At 35.2% G+C, this 19,536-nt stretch overlaps 1 protein-coding gene across 2 annotated transcripts in view; it reads right to left on the reverse strand.

Moving 5' to 3' along the window:
• Positions 1 to 130: 130 nt before the first annotated feature.
• Positions 131 to 19,536, reverse strand: part of LOC138716486 (serine/threonine-protein phosphatase 6 regulatory ankyrin repeat subunit B-like) — a 60,438-nt gene continuing 41,032 nt past the window's right edge. For both annotated transcript variants that reach the window (XM_069849626.1, XM_069849625.1), the window contains one exon: positions 131 to 13,802. In XM_069849626.1, coding sequence (XP_069705727.1) covers positions 9,501 to 13,796 — 4,296 coding nt within the window. In that variant the 5' untranslated portion in view covers positions 13,797 to 13,802 and the 3' untranslated portion in view covers positions 131 to 9,500. The remainder of the gene's footprint in view (positions 13,803 to 19,536) is intronic.

Raw genomic sequence — 19,536 nt, forward strand, 5'->3', positions numbered from 1 at the left:
ATAATAATAATAATAATAATAATAATAATAATAATAATAATAATAATAATAACAATAATAATAATAACAATAATAATAACAATAATAATAATAATAATAATAATAATAATAATAATAATAATAAGAAGAATATAAATAGGCCTATCGTATTTTATTTGATTCAATATTTCTTTTTACAAATAAATAAACTGTAACAATAATGAGAACAATAACGATAATAACAATACCTAACAAAAATTCGAATTGTTTAAATATAGATACATTACTGTTACGAAGTTATTGGAGCTAATAAAAATGCCATAAATTGACACTATAATTCACGGTAGTTCATTTCAAAAACAATCTCAAATATGAAACTAGTATTTTAACATTTAACTAGGTTTTCACCGGAATTAAATTATTTTACATATGAATCTCCCTGTATAAAGTAAAAGTTGCTGCTTTTTTTTATTGCACTTACAAGCAAACATTCTGATGGGGGCAGATAAAAAAGTTATTTTTTTTTCTTTTACCATGTTAATAATGTCAAAAGACGTGCTTATACAAATTTTGGCCACTCGACCGCAATTACGAGGGCCGTAAAAATCGCCTGAGGCCGTTAACAGAAAGAAAACACAATTTCGTTGGAACAATTTATTGGAATAGACACAGTAATTGTTGTGCTATTTTTCAACATATTCCGCACCGGAATTGAGAATTTGTCATATCATGGGATCGACAGAGAGGTGCAGACGGCTGTCAAACGCTGGTTCCTATCCCAGGCGGCTGACTTCTACGACACAAGGATACAAAAATTGATCCCATGGTATGACAAATGTCTCAATTTCGGTGGAGGATATTTTGACAAATAGCGCAAAAATTGCTGTATCTGTTTCAATAAATCTTTCCATTCAATTGTGCTTTTTTCTGTAAACGGCCCCAGGGAAAATCACTTTCTGGACGGCCTCGTAATTGCGGTCGAGTGGCCAAAATTTGTATAAGCCCTTCTTTTGACATTATTAACACGGTGGAAGAAAACTAATTAACTTTTTTTATCTGCTCCCATCAGAATGTTTGTTTGTTAGTGTAAACTGCTTTGTGACATTATTTTAAAAACGTAATTGCTTTAAATAGATGTTGTTCATATGTTCATAAACTATCTTGAAATGTAATTTTTAGTCTATTATTTAGCTACGCTGAATCAACTACTATGTTATTTAGCGTCGATGGAATGCGTTAAAATTAATTGGTATTTTGGCGCTATGGAACCGAGGATTCGTAATGGAATTCCCTGATAATGTCCTTACATTTGGTGAAAACTCGGGACAGAACGCAACCGAACAATAGACCCAAGCGAAAATCGAACTCACGACAGAGGGCAGCTCCTGATCAGCAAGAAATCTCGCCTAGGATCTGAGCTACGCCGGTGCCATTGAAATAGGAAAAAGTACTTGAAATGAATTATGAAACGAGATCTGTGATTGTCTTGCAACTGTATGGATTATGAAGTGTGAAGTTCACTAACGCAATGATTAAAATTCCATCTGATTAGAAACTGACTGTCGATACCGCATCTCTTCTCCGTAGAGATAGTATATGTTGCACACGCCTACACATTCTAGATATTAGGTGATAATAAAACCGACTGAATAAAGTGTTGCATCACGGCATAGCACTGACTTCTATATAAATTTTACATAACTTAGCCTATACGAGTGTAATCAGTTTATATTACACTGATATGCATTAAATTTATGATTTCATATAAAACATTGCTTCTTATGTAGTTCTTGAAGCTGAATAAGAAAATGCTATCAGTCTTTTTCTATCATGTCAGGTTTTCATAAAATCGACGTAAGTATGTTTCCGCCATTTTGGTGAACAATATATAAAATAATTTTTTAATAATGAAAAGTGGCAAGGAGTGAGTCTTAAAATTACTATTAGGCCTACATTACAAAATATTTTATCATGAAGTCTTTCAGCATGTTACAAAAAGTTTTAGAATATTTACTACCCTGTAGTTGGGGTAAATAACCCTAAGCTACAGGAAATCAATATTGTTGGTATTGTTTGAGAGGTAAGAATGAGCGAGTCCTCTTTCTTTCCTTTGTTGTAAATGATCATATGGTCGAGGAAACCAATAGCATCCCCTCCCACTTTCTACCACCCCATAAAACTAGTGTACTGTAATAATATTCCTGATTTAATTGCTTTTTTGACATTACTTATGAAGCTTCTGATTGGAGATTCTTCATAGACTCCTCTAAAATAAGTCTAAAAGGCGTCTTGTTACATACTAGCTGCTCTCTCTGTCTCATATTATACATTTTCTGCGCGTAAAAAATACGTAAGTGAGATGTCTTTGTTGTACAGTTCAGAAAATGAAACTTTATCTTTCTATCTCAGTGAGCAGTGAACTATTTAATATTGTGTCGTGTCTGCTGACGAAAAGTTAAAGTAAATTAACTACATTACAAAGAACTTAATTATTGCGAGTCGCTCAAAACGCATAATAAGTTACCGTGTGTTTTATGGCACTGGACTCATATATTTATAACTGTGTATTTTATGGTAACACTTTCATACGATTATTAAATAAGTATTAACGTTACAGTAGCATGGTGCATATAATTTGTTTAAGAAACTTTCAAAGCTTTTATGTCACATTATAAACACTCAAAGTAAGAACCCCTTGTTGCACGGCGTATACCAAAACGATAGTCAAATTTTTGGTATACTCTCTTCATCATAATTATTTCTGTTTATGGATGCAATTTCAGCAATGATCCGATGCCTTACTTCTTTAAGGTCTTAGGGTAGAGTTGGCACATAAACTGTATCCTTCATAAATCCCTAAAAAAAGAAGTTATATGGTGTCAAGTCTGGTGATCTGGGAGGCCAAGGGCAATAGGCCATATCAGTGGAGGTAGGACGTCAAATCCAACGATGTGATAAATGATCAAATCGGAAATGTCTATGAAACAACCTTTGTACCATTGTTACGGACTTTTTTTCGCAAGCTGCAGAACGCAAGACTATTCATGTGTCTCTCAGGGCAAAGAAATAATACGTTTTCCGAAACTTAGAACTTCAAATTTTGGACTATCAAATGATATGTACCGTATTAATTTCTCATTAGTACTTAATAACAATAATCACATGAAAGTGAGATCATTTTGAAACATGGTATATTATGTCTTTCACTTTCTGTTCGTCCGTCTGTGAAGCTGTGCATAATATTTTCTCTTAAAAATCAGTAATTATTTTTGTTCAGCTTAACATTTACGAAGCATTATATTCCACAATAATTATGTGAATGAAATAAATTAATTATATTAAAAAAATTAACGATAATATATTCTAAGCTCATAGGCAGAAATATGACTTTACATTTCAACGATATTATTTACTTTTGTTTTTTATTGTATTAAATATGAAAATCGCAGCAATGATGCTGCCAGAAGTTTTGTTATTTCATAGAAGTATATATTTTTAGAAATCCTGACTTATACTGACAAAGTCAGTTTTGGTATGTCTGATTGTCCATCCGTATAAATTCTTTCGAAACTATTGAGTGTTGAGCTAGCATTCACTAATTATGAACAATTTTATCCTGCAAAATTTGGTATAATAATTTTTACTCTAGAAATATCAGTACTTTATATGACAATGTTGACAAAATGGAAATGGCTGTTTACTCTATATAGACTATGCTACTTCTTGAATTTCTTGTAGATATAGCCTATGCAGTAATGGCGAATAAAAGCTAGCATTACGGTATCTTGCTTAAGATCATCTTCAATAAAATATTTTAAGAAGCCAGCAAAATATGTACATAAATTCCATGATAATATAATACGATGCTACAGCAATCCGAAAACAGAGTAGGATGAAATATAAATGCTACAGATTGTCTTAATAAATGTTGCTCGCACGACTTACCAACTACAGGTCATCAAGCGTTTCCTTCACAACCATTTACTTAATACTTTTATTAAAATTTTTGTAAATATTTGTTCAGCAGATTCTACATAATGTACGCAATGAAACAATAGGTGTCATTTATGTGAAAGAATCATTTGTATTCAAGTGTGTAGATAATGAATATGAAAAAGAGCGTTTTATTCTGTAGTTAGTCTGACAAGTCCGTGACTATTGGAGATAAGAATGTTACTTTAATTTTTTTCTTATCTCAGTGATTAGATAACAAAGGGAAATTGTTTGAGTAAAGTTCTGATTTCTTTCGGCAAAGATACTTTTAACATGACAGGATAGTATGAAAAAAGATACGGACTAGAATATACTTTTCTCCACAGCTTTTCTAGATGTATTTCAGAATGCATCAGTTTTATATCAGATGAAGCACACGTATTTCAGAAAACTTAAATTGTATATCAGATAAGTCAAAAAAATTTCAGAAAGCATCAATTGTACATCAGTTGAGTCAAATGTATTTCAGAACTTCAATTGTACTTAAATTGAGTCAATTGTATTTCAGAAAGTGTCAATTGTACGAGTATTTCCGTTCAGTAAATTTTATTTCAGAGAGTGTCAATTATATTTGAATTGAGTCAATTGTATGTCAGAGAGTGTCAATTGTACGAATATTTCAGTTCAGTCAATTGTATTTCAGAAAGGGTCAATTGTACGAGTATTTCAGTTCAGTCAATTGTATTTCAGAGAGTGTCATTTGTATTTGAGTTCAGTCAGTTGTATTTTAGAGAGTTTCAATTGTACGAGTAGTTCAGTTGAGTCAATTGTATTTCAGAACGGGTCAATTGTACGAGTATTTCAGTTCAGTCAATTGTATTTCAGTTCAGTGAATTTTATTTCAGAGAGTGTCAATTGTACCAGTATTTCAGTTCAGTCAGATGTATTTCAGAGAGTGTCAGTTATATTTGAATTGAGTCAATTGTATTTCAGTTCAGTCATTTGTATTTCAGAGAGTGTCAACTGTATGAGTATTTCAGTTCCATCAATTGTATTTCAGAAAGGGTCAATTGTACGAGTATTTCAGTTCAGTCAATTGTATTTCAGAAAGGGTCAATTGTATTTCAGTTCAGTCAATTGTATTTCAGAAAGGGTCAATTGTATTTCAGTTCAGTCAATTATATTTCAGAGAGTGTCAATTGTATTTCAGTTCAGTCTATTGTATTTCAGTTCAGTCAATTGTACTCGTATTTCAGAAAGGGTCAATTGTACGAGTATTTCAGTTGAGTCAATTGTATTTCAGAAGGGGTCAATTGTATTTCAGTTCAGTAAATTGTATTTCAGAAAGGCAGTTCAGTCAATTATATTTAGAAAGGGTCAATTGTATTTCAGTTCAGTCAATTGCATTTCAGAGAGTGCGAATTGTATTTGAGTTCGTCTATTGTATTTCAGAGAGTGTCAATAATTGTATTTGAGCTCAGTCAATTGTATTTTCAGTTCAGTCAATTGTATTTCACTTCAGTCAATTGTATTTCAGAGAGTATTAATTGTATTTCAGAAATCACCATTTGTATTTCAGGTAATTATATAATAAAATAACACTTTAATACGGGGACTGATTTCCTAACACATTGATGTTTGATGTAAAATTTTTCCAGCTGGCACTTTCAAATACCTTTTTAAGAATAACACCCCATTCAAGAAAAAATCTTCAGACTTCATAAAATTACTGTATTGAAATACCTGGTACTTTGTGATACAATGAAGCACCGCAATGAAAATTTTTACATTGAACAGATCTTGAGCCACCGGCGTAGCTCAGTCGACTGAGGCGCTTGTCTTTCGAATTGAAGTCGCGCTCGTGCGTGGGTTTCAAAATAGCAAATTGTGAGTTCATACATCTGAAATACAATTTACTTTTATTTTGAAATACAAATGCTGTTTTCTGAAATATAAATTATGTTTTCTGAAAAGCAATATACTATTTCTGAAATGCAAATGATACTTTTTGAAATTAAATTGATTAATCTGAAATACAAATGACGCTTTCTGAAAATAAATCGATTAATCCGAAATACAAATGACGCATTCTGAAATTATATTGATTAATCTGAAATAAAAATGACGCTGAAATTAAGTTCATTAATCTGAAATACAAATAACGCTTTCTGAAATACATGTGGGAAAGTTGTAGTTCTAATGTTTACCTTTTTGCAGTTATTATGAATTATTTGTGTTCCATATTTTGCGAACGGAGTATGTACTTTATAAAGAAATTAAATGAAATTCCGTTCCAAAATACTTACATGTACTTGCTACTGATAGCAACTTAATAATAAATCAATGGCATTATGAACACATATTACTCATAATCTGTGTCTAGATGTTTCCGTGTTTTCCCCATTATTTTACTTCTAAGGGTAAAAGTATGATAAGATGTTTTTGTGACACAAAGACACAATATTTTACAGTAACTTTGTTCAGTGATTATTGTTTGGATTTAGTGAAAAACTAAAGTGTATCTTAAACTGTGCTTAAGTCACATAGTTTTCCAAATATTTGAGACACCTACCCCTACATAATGAATTACGTAACTTTCATAGTAACATAATCGGTAGAAATTAATGGAGATTGTTAAAATTACGATTATAAAACGATGAATGACATAGAAGCATAGATTTGGAATAAAAATTGTCGTGAAGTAAATTGTATTGGAAAGTTATTGGTTCAGTATCATCATTAGCGTTCAGTTTTATATGCAAAATAAATATTGTCTATAACGTTCCGAAACATATGGAGATGTGTTATGATTTAATAGTACATTATGCAACGAGCCTATAATGAAGGAAATTAAGAAGCGAGTATGGATATTTATGAAATGAGCGCAAGCGAGTTTCATAATTTTCATACGAGCTTCTTAATTACCATTATAGGCGAGTTTCATACGACTTTTTATGCTCGACCATATTTCTAACTTGATATTATTAATTTTCTTTGTATCTGACCTTGACCAATGTCCCGTATGTTGTGAGATGTGCGCAGACGCGAAAGTATTGATTTTTTCCGAGGAACAGATGCCCACATTGACCTTGCTAGGCAATAAGAACCTACAGAGATAACACTGAAATTAAATTAGACATTGAAAAACGAGATGACAAATTGAATTTATTTGAATATTATTTACAATTAACGCTAATTATTATAGTAACAGAACATAACCTTCTGCGAAAGTATTGGATCTCCAGCCTCCGTGACTTTTCGCTGATTCTCTATCTATTGCATATCCGAGAATAATCGATACTTGCGGTTTTATAACGGTAGAAAGCTGCCCTGTCATTGGCTGAACAGTTGTAACCTGAGTCGTCATTGACTGAAAGACCTGACCTTTAATGAGTAGGTGTACTTTAATGACATGCATTAAAGGTCTGCTACCAGGTGTATAATTACTATATTTCGGCATGGTCGAGCATAAAATTTATTATGTATTCGTCAGTGACTTTACATATTGTATATTGGATTATACATTCAACTTCGTATTTAGATGGAAAACTGTTTTTCTTGTATATTTTCCCTTTTCTAAAAAAATACATAATTTAATTGTTTCTTTTTTAAAGCTCAGATGTAAAAAGGAAGCAAAATTGTCTTTTAACGTAATGGGAACTAAAAACGATTCTGTTGCTAATTTTTAGGGTAATAACATGTGTAATCTATAGAACCAATAGCATCTCTGGTGATTGGTTACAGCGTCTGCCTACAATATTGAAATTTTGGAAACTGCAGTATGGTAACATGATTTTGAACATATATGTAATCTATCGCTGTGGAGTAACGGTTAGCATGTCTGACCGTGGAACGAGCGGGCCGAGTTGAAATCCTGGTTGAGACAAGTTTCCTGGTTGAGGTTTTTTCCGGGGTTTTCCTTCAACCCATTAAGAACAAATGCTGGGTAACTTTCAGTGCTGGACACTGGACTCATTTAACTGGTATTATCACTTTCATCTCACTTAGAGGTAAGGTAATCATAGCAGTTGATAAAGCGTAGTAGAATAAACAAAATAAAAAATCTATGTAATTTTGTTCTTAATAGTGGTTGAGAAATTAAAAAAAATAATGTTAGGGAATGCTTAGGTACCCCCTAAAAAACTATTTCAAACATATAATTTTCCGTCACAAATTCCGCTTAGATCCGGTAGAATTTATATTCATCTCTATTAATTTATATCAATTTGGAACTTTGGTTCGACCATGGAGAGTCATAAGTACATGTTTATAGTGTAAATTGAAGTAAATTATTTTATTGAGTACATATTTCTGTACGTTTATTTGTAGCCCATAACATTTTGGGCTGCAATTATTATGAATAACATTTCTCAAATGAAGAGTACTGAATTTGTTCCTTAAAAATTGTATAACAAAAATTAAATAACGTTAACAACGTAATAATTTTATTGTACTGTGTTTCAGTTACCAGTGTAATGATATTTTCATGTGATGGATTAAAAAATACGCATGTTCCTCTCTCTACGACATAATACTGCAATAGACTTCCTATGGAGATCTGTTTCTTCCATAGGCCTATATTTACTAACTTTCACGTTTAGAATTAGGAGCACGCCTTTAATCAATTTTTAAAGTGTTAAAGATTAATTGTTGTTGAACTCGAATAAGAACAACAGTTTGTAAACTCATACACTTTAACTGATGTCCGAATTACAGATGTAAATGATAATTTGTCTTATTTTAATGACATTCCCAAATGCTGAGATTATATAGTGTCGCCTGTGTGTCGATATTTTGTCCAGCAAGAGTTCTTTTACATGCCAGTAAATCTACAGACATGAACCTGGGCCGTGATCGAACCCGCGATCTCGGGCACAGAAGGCCAGCACTCTACCGACTGCGCCACCCAGGCCGACTCGAATTATAGAGCACATTCTAAAGTCATATATTCTCGTAAACACAGGGAAAGCTGATTAATTTGTTTCTTTGCTCTTAAAAACTAGGTAAGATGAAACATTTGTTTTCCCAAGTCTTTTAAATAGTTTATTTCTGAATGAAATTCGTTCTTATTTAGTTGCTCCTAAATTACTTTTATCTGCCGCGATTTCAGATTTCGAGTTTCAGATCGTATCAAAATATTGTTCACGAAAAATTATATTTTACTTTTCTGGTTTGTAGTGGATTAAAACTGCAAAATTGTGTTGTAATAAATCTGAATAACTATTTCGTTTTAATTTTACAACTACAGCTCTCAATTTGGATTCGATAAAATGTCTAAATCAATAATATATTAGAAAACAAATTCGACTTTGTATTACGTTTACCTATATTTTCATGCATATATTGGCTAAGACTTTAATTAAACAAGTAGCTATTGAAAATTAAGAATTAAATACCTTAACTAGCGTGAGGAAGACGTACTTTGAACGAACACATTGCACTGTGTTTTAATATTGTTTTGTTTTTAACTTATATACAAAATAGTTTTCACACACATCTAGAACTGTTGCACAAGTTCATAATCGCTTGAAAACATGAGTATGGAAACAGGATACATAGCACCATGAATAAATTTGTTAGTAACTCCATTACATACAATAAAAAAACCTCCGAATTGCTTTCGATAACCCATGCCGCTTTTTTGTGAACTTTCCGCCGATATCGGACAGCAGTTCGACACACTTCGTATTATTCTTTCTCTTCGCTATATCGAGAGCTGTGGCGCCACTGTAGTCTCTAAGGTTTGGAGGCGCCCCATTTTCAAGGAGCAAACTGGCGCAGTCAGCGTGTCCGCTGTCACATGCACAGTGTAATGCTGTGTTGCCTTTCTTATTCCTAATATGAGTGTTCGCCCGATTATCTAGAAGGGTTTCCACACAGCTATAGTGACCTGCAGAAGCCGACAAATGCAGCGGGGTATCCCCTTCAACTGTTTTTCCATTTGGATCTGCTCCGCGTTCAAGTAATACTTGCAGACAATCCAAGTGACCTTTCTGAGCTGAGAGATGCAGAGCTGATTTTCCATTCAAGTTGGTAGCATGAACGTCACTCCCGTGCTCTAGCAGAAATTTGGCACAATGTGCGCTACCACAGAATGCTGCTGCATGAAGGGGTGTGTCTCCTTTGAGAGTCTTCCTCCTGATGTCAGCGCCACTGTCTATCAAGGCTTTGACACAATGTAAATGTCCCTCAATTGCTGCCAAAAACAATGCTGTAGCCGAGTTCTTGTTTAGAGCATGTATGTCAGCTCCATGATTGAGTAAATTATTGATAGCTGCGATATCCCCATTCATGGCGGCTACATGCAGTGCTGTATCACCATCTGCATCGTGATTATTAACATCAATTCCTCCATCTAATACCGTGGTTATTGCATCCTTGTCTCCACCATTAACAGCTAGATGAAGTAAAGTTGCACGTTTGCGTGTTGTTACATCTAGGTTTGCTCCGTTTTCGAGTAACAAAGTAATACATTTTGAGTGTCCATAAACAGAAGCAGCATGTACTGCGGTGTTCCCTTCTTCTGTTTTCAAATGAACGTCTCCTCCACTGCTAATGAGTTCTTGAATACATTCTGCATGACCATTTTCTGCAGCAACGAATATGGGCGATTTTCCTGCTTTATCTGTGAGATTTGGCTCGGCACCCTTTTCCAATAAAATTTTTGTACAGTCTACATGGCCACATTGGCTCGCTAAATGCAGCGCCGTAAATCCGTCACACCTTCTAGCGTTTACGTCGGCGCCATGTTCAATCAAAACTTTCATGCATTCTGTCATTCCAAATGCAGTTGCACTTTGAAGAACTGTGCTTCCATCGTTAGTTTTCTTTGATATATCAGCTCCTTTTTGAAGGAGAGCTAGAGCAGATCCAACGTTTCCTGTAACTGCAGCAAGGAAAAGAGGAGTCCCACCGATATCATTCGTGGCCTCCACATTAGCGCCAAAATCTGCCAACAAATTGACGCACTGGACATGACCGTTTTGTGCCGCAATATGTAGAGCTGTGTTGCCGTGTTCCGTCTTTAGATTTTTATGTGCTCCTTTTTCCAGCAGAATTTTTAAGCAATCTATATGTCCAGATTCAGCTGATAGATATAATGCTGTACAACCAATACAGTTCCTTCTATTTAAATCGATACCGCTTTCAATAAGAACGTTTAAACATTCTGACTTACCTTCTCTTGCAGCTATGTGAATGGCTGTGTCTCCGCCTGGTATAGTTGCGTTTTTATCCGCTCCATTTTGTAATAAACAAGAGATAATATTTGCAAATCCAAACGCGGCTGCTGTATGCAGTGCAGTTCCTCCTCCACTATTCTTTTCGTTAGCATTTGAACCTGCTTTTAACAACTTCGAAACACATTCAAGATGGCCTTCATGAGCTGCAAAATGTAGAGCAGTAGCACCATGTTCATTCTTAGTGTGTATATTTGCACTGTGTTCAATTAAAATGTTCAAAGATTCCAGATCACCTCGGCCAGCTGCCATATGTAGTGCAGTGTCACCATCTTCATCGCCTTGATTGATGTCAATCACATGCTGCAGTAGGAACTTGGTACATTCTAAATGACCGCCCATGACAGCCACCTGCAAAACAGTCGTACCATGGCTTGTTGTTTCACTTAAATTGGCTCCATTCTCTATAAGAAAGGCGATACAATTGTTATGACCCCGGGATGCTGCCGCGTGAAGGGCTGTGCCTCGTCCACCGATATTGACATCAACTCCTTTTTCAAGAAAGAGTTTCAGACATCGAATGTGTCCTTCCAGCGCCGCCATATGGAAAGCCGTTGCCCCTTGTTCACTAACTGCCTCTTTGTTTGCTCCATGTTCTAAAAGAAATGCAACACAATCAACATGACCTCTTGACGCTGCGGCGTGCAATGCTGTCCCCTGGCCTCCACAATCCAAATTAACATCAGCTCCTCTTTCCACTAATAGTTTTAGACATTTAAGGTGACCCTCATACGCAGCGAGGTGAAGGGCTGTTGCACCCTGTTTGTTTGTTAACGAAAGATCAGCGCCGCTATCTAAAAGGAATTTCAGACACGAGGCATTTCCGCTTTTCGCTGCTACATGTAAAGTGTCATTCTCATCTTCAATTGTGTTGTTGAAATTTGCACCTTTCTTAATCAATAACTGAACACATTCCACGTGGCCATTTGCAACTGCTCTGTGCAAAGGAGTAGCTCTTAGATTATTTATTGCTTCAATGTCTGCACCGTGAGCTAATAAAATTTCGACAAAATCTGTATATCCACGTACTGCAGCCATATGCAATGGAGTATTTCCATCGGAATCTTGAACATTGATGTCAGTGCCATCCTGCTTCACTAGTAATTCCACACAATCCAGATTTTTCTCACGAACAGCCAGATGAAGGGCAGTAGATCCTTGTTTGTTCTTTATATTCGGATTAGCTCCATTTTCCAACAACGTTGCGACACAAGTAGAGTGACCTGCAGAAGTGGCTATATGTAGAGCCGTATGACCTTTGTATGTGCACTTGTTTATATTTGATCCCTTCTCAAGGAATAGTTTGATGTAGCCAGCATGTCCTTCGAAGGCAGCTTGATCCAGAGGTGTAGCTCCGTGTTTATTTGTTGCATGGACATCTGCGCCATGATTGAGGAGATAAATGACACAGTTAGTTCTATCATTTGATACAGCAGCATGAAGTACTGTGCCTTGACCATCAACATCCTCATTCACATCACATCCGTTCTCGACAAGAATTCTCAAAACATTGAGATGGCCTTCCATCGCTGCTAGGTGGCATGCAGTTCCTGCCTTAAGTTCCTTATCAGATACTCCTCCTACATGTTTTATTATGTGCGACACGCAGTTTGAATGTCCTCCTATTGACGCCATATGCAGTGCGTTGTAGCCTTCCTCAGAAATCATTGTCACATCTGCAAGATTTTTCAGAAGTGTCTTTATACACTCTATGTGGCCATAAAGGGCGGCTTTATGCAATGCTGTTTCACCTTTGTTCCCCTGAAGATTTATATTTGCACTGTTACCTATTAGAGTTTCGAGGCAATTGTTGTTTCCCATCTCAGCCGCGATGTGTAGAGCAGAGATCCCTTCCTTGTTCCTTGCATTTGGATCAGCGCCATGTTCAAGCAACAATTTGATGCACTCCAAGTGACCTGCTGTTGCGGCCATTTGAAGAGTGGTAGAACCATTTATATTCCTGGCTTCTATATCGACATTTTGCTGGAGTAAGTATTTAAGACAATCGAGTTTTCCACTTCCAGCGGCAACATGAATAGCGGTGTCACCGTCATTGGTCCCGTCACTTGTGCTTGCACCCTTTTCGATCAGAATTTTCAAGCACTCGATGTTGCCCTGAAGCGAGGCGTAATGCAGAGGAGTAGATCCTTTGAAATCTAGTACCCTCGTGTTTGCATCGTGCTCGAGTAAAACCGTCATGCATTCAACGTTACTCTTATTGGCAGCGAAGTGGAGAGCGGTTTCCCCAGTGTCCGTGCCCATGTTGATGTCTGCGCCTCTTTCGATCAATTCTCTGAGACAGTCTGTGTGTCCCCCTAGGGTTGACAAGTGTAAGGACGTCAAACCCTTCTCGTTCTTCGAGTCGATTCCGATGCCACTGTCCAGTAGTAGGGAGATGCACTGGTACCTGCCGTAGTCGCATGCGATGTGCAGTGCCGTGTTGCCCTTGTTGTCCCTGATCCCTGCGTCCAAGCCCCGCGACAACAGCAGGGCAATGCAGTGGGTATGACCGTATCCCGCCGCTACGTGCAGTGCTGTTTCTCCAAATTGATTTCGGCGATTCAGGGATTCCCCAGCGGCCAACAGTTGTGCGAGCCTTTCTTCATCACCCGCGCCTGCCGCCTCATGTAGCAGTGAGTTCCCCATCGGAATCTGCTCGAAAAAACACGACTCAAATTAATTAGTATAAACATATTTTTATTTATACTTCCCTCCAACGACGCACAGTGGTCCAAATCAGCAATCTGGGGCCCGTTTCTCAATCCTTACAAATTACAAATTAACAATTTACAAATAACAAGTAAAAGATTACAAATGCTTGTAAATTGTGTTTCACAATGCTATCTTATTAGTTTGTAAAGTTTGACGAACTTACAAAATCAGCTAAAGAAATTTACAAATATGCATTATTGGTTACACAATATCGCCAACGACAGTTTACAAAAATCGCTAAGAAGCAGAGCTAAAGTCGCTGTGTTTTTACTACTATCGATACATATGTTTATATTTGTACTAAAATAGATTATTCTAAGCTTGCTGATTCATATTTCACCAACAGAAAATATAAAGTATTGTTAAAGAAAATTATAAGTGTTTAGATTTTTATATATTGGCGACAATGTAATTTCATGTGATGTGATTGATCGAGTATATCAATACGTCTATTACTTAAATGACCAAAGTTAGCACCAAATTCAGTCAAATAAGTAACTAACAGATTTATTCCACGTACAAATATGCAATTGATAAAACAATTACGATGTCTAACTACAAAATCAGGTTCATTTTTTGTGTTGATCCATCAGTATTTATTAATGTTGCATCCATAACCTCACAAACATTAGTGATCCCAGCAGCACCATAAAAATTCTGTGCTATAGTAAATAACATTTTGGTGATCAAAAACCTGCCCCGAATTTAACTCTTAACAATATCAATTACCCTGTGGGCACTTTTGCACACTGACATCTTAGAAATTCCGTGCTTATCTGCTAACGCACAGAACTGACAGCTACTATGCAACCAATGCAAAACAATACAGTTCTCGCTTTGAGGTTAGGGCATCACTTTTCCCTTTTGGATGTTGGATATGATGTCCCATATTTTGTAGGAGAGATTCCAGCGAAACGGGACTCGAAACGACTTCAGAATAGCGCATAAGTAGTGTCGTTATTGCATTATTGAATTATTTATTTTTTGTGCAGGACACTTCGTTTTTAAGTGCGAGTATTTATTAAATACAGTCTTCGTATATAAATACTTACGTGGTATTCTGAAATATAGCACGGGAGTCATTTGAAACCTTTCATTAAATTCATACAATGATACGAACGTGTTATTAATTCTTGGCCGGAGAATTTTACGTATACGTCTTCGTTTGATTAGGCCTAAATTTAATATCTTCGTCTGAGTCATTAGAACTCCTTAATAGCATCAAAACTGCGTTAGTTTAATTCTTAATATTATCCAGTTACTCAAAAATTAATTTAATAAGTATTTCTTTATTGTATTTATTCATAATTTGTTGCAATATCAAACTTTACACATCTCAGAGGTATTGTAGAAAATGTGCTAATTTTACAAGTAAAGTTTACACGTTTGTAAAATTACCCTTCATTGTGAAACAGAATACTTGTAAAGTGAGCAAAATTTAATTTGTAAAGATTTGATTTCCTTTGTAAAGTTCAACATTACAAACAAAGATTGTGAAACAGAAGTTTACAATTATAAGAAAAGTTTACAATTTACAAAGCTTGTACACATTGTGAAACAGGCCCCTGGGCAGCCAAAAAAAGCAAGGATTCGCTGGGAAAGCAGATGAATAAAATCTAGGACAGGGTATATAATCTGCCAGAAAAACTGTAAGGGATAATGAGAAATAAATATCCCTAATAAAATTATCTAACACATTTTATTACATATTACTCGTATATTGCGCAGGCGGTAAAATAATCACAATTTTAGACAACAGTTTCTCATGTTAATATTTATGATTACACTCTTATGTAATAAATCGTTTAAGACGATATCGGCTTCATCGCCATTTTGTGTTTTATGGTTTCAAGTAAGTAGTCTACTCACTAATATTTTACTAAATGGTGCTATATTTTATGTGCATATTCTCGTATAAATGGAATAGTAGGCACTGAATAAGAAAAAAACAAATAAAACCCGTCCAACAGTTTAGGAGAAATCGTTGTACACAAGAAGGAAGGAGAATGGGCAGGCAGGAAGCCCAATACCACTTTTTCTGCCTTGCAGAAGCTGAAAATTTGTAGTTACGCTGAAGTTATGAAACAATTTTTTTCGCAGCCTCACTATGCTTGATTTATTAAGAAATTATTAAAAGAACAAAAATAAATCAACAATGACTGATTGAATATCTAACAGAATAAACAAATATTGTAATTAATGTAAAGTTAACAAACAAGCGTCTGATTTGGTTGGTCTTAACTGCGTTTTGTATCTTCTCTGAAATCGTACTAGCAGGTCTCAATATCTGACGGATTTTTCATCGGAAGGATTCTCACAACTTCTTTAATCCCAAAATAATCTCTTCCTCCAATATGCGTATCTTTTTTTCATTGGCCGTTTAACCTCTCCCATTTAGGTCTTACAATGTCTGTAGGGGAGGGAACAATTTTATGGACACATTTGTGAGTCTACTCTAGCCTGGAGTCAACAGAGCGTAGGGTCTTTCACTGAGACACACAAGTCAGAACATTAACAAGGGACATCCATCCATGCCCAAGGCAGGATTCGAACTCACGAACCTTCGGACATCGCCGCTTAATGGAAGCGCCTTAGACCGCATAGTCAGCCGGTCCGGCATTCGTATTTTCAGTTGAGAAAAATAAAGTGTTATTATCAGTTTATAATTAAAACCTATTTTAACTGTAATTATACAGACACACACATACATACATACATGCATGCACGCACGCACGCACATACATACATACATACATACATACATACATACATACATACATACATACATACATACATACTAATATCATACTCCCACATGTATAGACTTTTACCAATAAAATTTAATCTGTAGGAACGTAGTTGTGCAACATTGTACGAATATAATGTTATTTTAAATTGGCGATTACACTTTTACTACGTGATACTACTTTTGATCAATAAAACATTACGAAAGGACGTCTTTCAACCAATCATGGTCGCTTATCATACAATTTTATCGCTTCCCTAGCATTTGTTTAATTTTATCGCTTCCCTAGCATTTGTTTAATTTTATCGCTTCCCTGGCATTGTTTGTTTTTATGACTACCCTAACATTTGTTACTTTGTTTGCCAACATTTCAAACTGCAAATTCTTTACAATACGGTACTATAAAACATGCTTTGCGATCGTAATTTGTTTCTCGCATAGATAGTTGACTGAAAATGGCGGCTCCGTTCAAACACCTTGGTGAAGGTAACATTAGTGAAATAGAACTTTAGTAAGTCAATTAATATCTGTTTTATTGTATTAGATACTTTATCTCTTCTAATCTTTATATAAGTTACTTTCTTCTGTTTTTATCACCTCCTTACCATTTGTTTCTTTGTTTATCAACATCTCAAATTGTAAATCCTTACGGTACTATCAGAGAAGATAAAAAAGAGGGTACTATAACACATGCTTTGCGATCGTCGTTTGTTTACAGCATAGACAGTCAACTGAAAATTGCGGATCCGTTCAAACGTTTTCGTGAAGCTAACATTAGTGAAATAAATTTCAGTAACTCAATTAATATTTTATTGCATTAGAGTAATTTATTTCTTATAATCTTTATATACTTTCTTCTAATCGTGTAATAGTCAATTCTAGAGGAATATAGAGGAAAATTCTAAAACAATTTTGTATGATAGATTCTAGTTTTAATAGAACTTTCATTTTGGAAAGTCTCAATTATTCGCTCTTCTCAGTATCTTCATTTAGAATGCATAATTTTATATAACAGTGCTCTGTATAGTAAGTATTTGCTTTCTTCTTTAATGTTTTAGAGCAGCGTTTCTCAAACTTTTTTGAAGTGGGGACCACTTTTTTAAGTCACAACAGTTCCGCGGACCACCTTACTCTTGTTCCCTTCGAAAACAAATTTATCATATTTCTAGCATATTTTAATACCAGTATACTTATATTTTAAAATGGAATTAATTAATTAATTGTTGATTTATCGCTTGCATGTTAGCAGTTAGTTGTTTGAAATCCTTCTTATGTGGTACACGCTAGTAGTTGTCCATGTCCGTTAAATAGTGCCCATTATAAATAATGGAAAACTGACTTTGATCCGGATCTTTGTAAAGAAAGGAACATCATGATACGCTTCATTTACCTAGGCAGTGCTAATATTTCAGAAGCTATGTGTGAAGAACTATATTACTTCTAGTGCCATTAAAGAAATATCTAGCTCTACTAATAGCTATTCAAAGAAAAATACTTTCGTAAATATGACAAGAGTTATTTGAAACTTGGATTTACTTGGTGTGGCAATGAGAGTGAACCAAAACCTCGGTGCGTTGTTTGTTATGAAGTGCTTTCAAACGAGTGTATGAAACCCGCGAAATTGAAACGGCACTTAGAGACGAAACATGCAAGTGTAAACCTATCGGATTTTAAAATAGCCGGAGTCAACATTTTTTATATTGTCATCTGGAAAAACAAATAAAAAATTAATGCAGAAACATGCCCGATTTTCAACAAGTAAAGATGCAATTTGGCACGTTCTATTATTGGTGTACGGCGTACAGTAAGTACGTGCCCATTTGATGGGTGTCGGGAAAACTATTAAAAAGTCATAAATACATGAAAAGGTTCGGTACTTTGGTCGTCTGTTATGAATTCGGGTGGTCCCTGGCTGGGTTACAGCCTTGGCACCAGATGTGCAGGGAAAAGATGGCTAGAAACGCCACGTTCATAGTGCTTTAAATCCCTCTTTTGTTGTTGAGAGTAGAGTGGGAAGTGGGTAGACGGGTAGCGTAAGAAATTTCATAACATATTAGTAGAAAAAGTGAAAGACGATTGCCATGTGTAATTTCCAAAGTCTGAGATTTTCAGCTATAGTGTGATACCCAATTCGTTTGAACTTTATTTTTTATGTATTTTGAAGGACCATAAGGACAGAACTCGAGGACCACAGGTCGTCCACGGACCGTAGTTTGAGAAACGCTGTTTTAAAGTATAATACCATCATCTGTAAGAAGTGAGATATACTTACGTCATATATGATTTATTTTATCTTAGCAATCTGAAGTAACTCTATTTTAATTTTCTTGTTACACATTCTTATTAATATCAACCTGCAATCGAACAATAGAAAATAATAGAATATTCGTATTACATATTCTTGTTTTCGGCGTTAATATGTTTTGTAAGTAATCTAGCTCAGAAATTTGTTCACCGTTTTTATAATCGTCAGTTTTAGCTTGGGATTTCCCAGAGCAACAGCTGACGCTCATTGCATTTAATTGCAGCCTGAGATTTAACGACTGCTAACTTACAGTAGAACTTTAAAAGTAAATTTTTATTAGAAGTTTCCGTGAAAGTGTTTATTTTTATTGATGATTACTCGTATTTTATGCTGATGGCATTCCAGGCGGTGTATGCTAATGGACATTTAATTAACGTATCTACAGTGAGCCTTTTAGTAAACTATAGAGCAGTGGTTCTCAAAGTGCGGTCTGGGGGTCCCCGAAACTTATGTTGGGGGTCTGCGAATATTCTGGATAGGGAGTTTTTCTTGTTCTTCCAGAAGGAGTTAAACTTTTTCTATATGACATTAATGTCAGAAGCTCACTGGAATTTGTTGGTACATTTATAAATTCGTTAAATTGTTGTGACAGCCCTTATGTCTTATTAAACAATATTATACTG

The sequence above is a fragment of the Periplaneta americana genome, chromosome 16, assembly GCF_040183065.1.
Source record: "Periplaneta americana isolate PAMFEO1 chromosome 16, P.americana_PAMFEO1_priV1, whole genome shotgun sequence".
NCBI lineage: Eukaryota > Metazoa > Arthropoda > Insecta > Blattodea > Blattidae > Periplaneta > Periplaneta americana.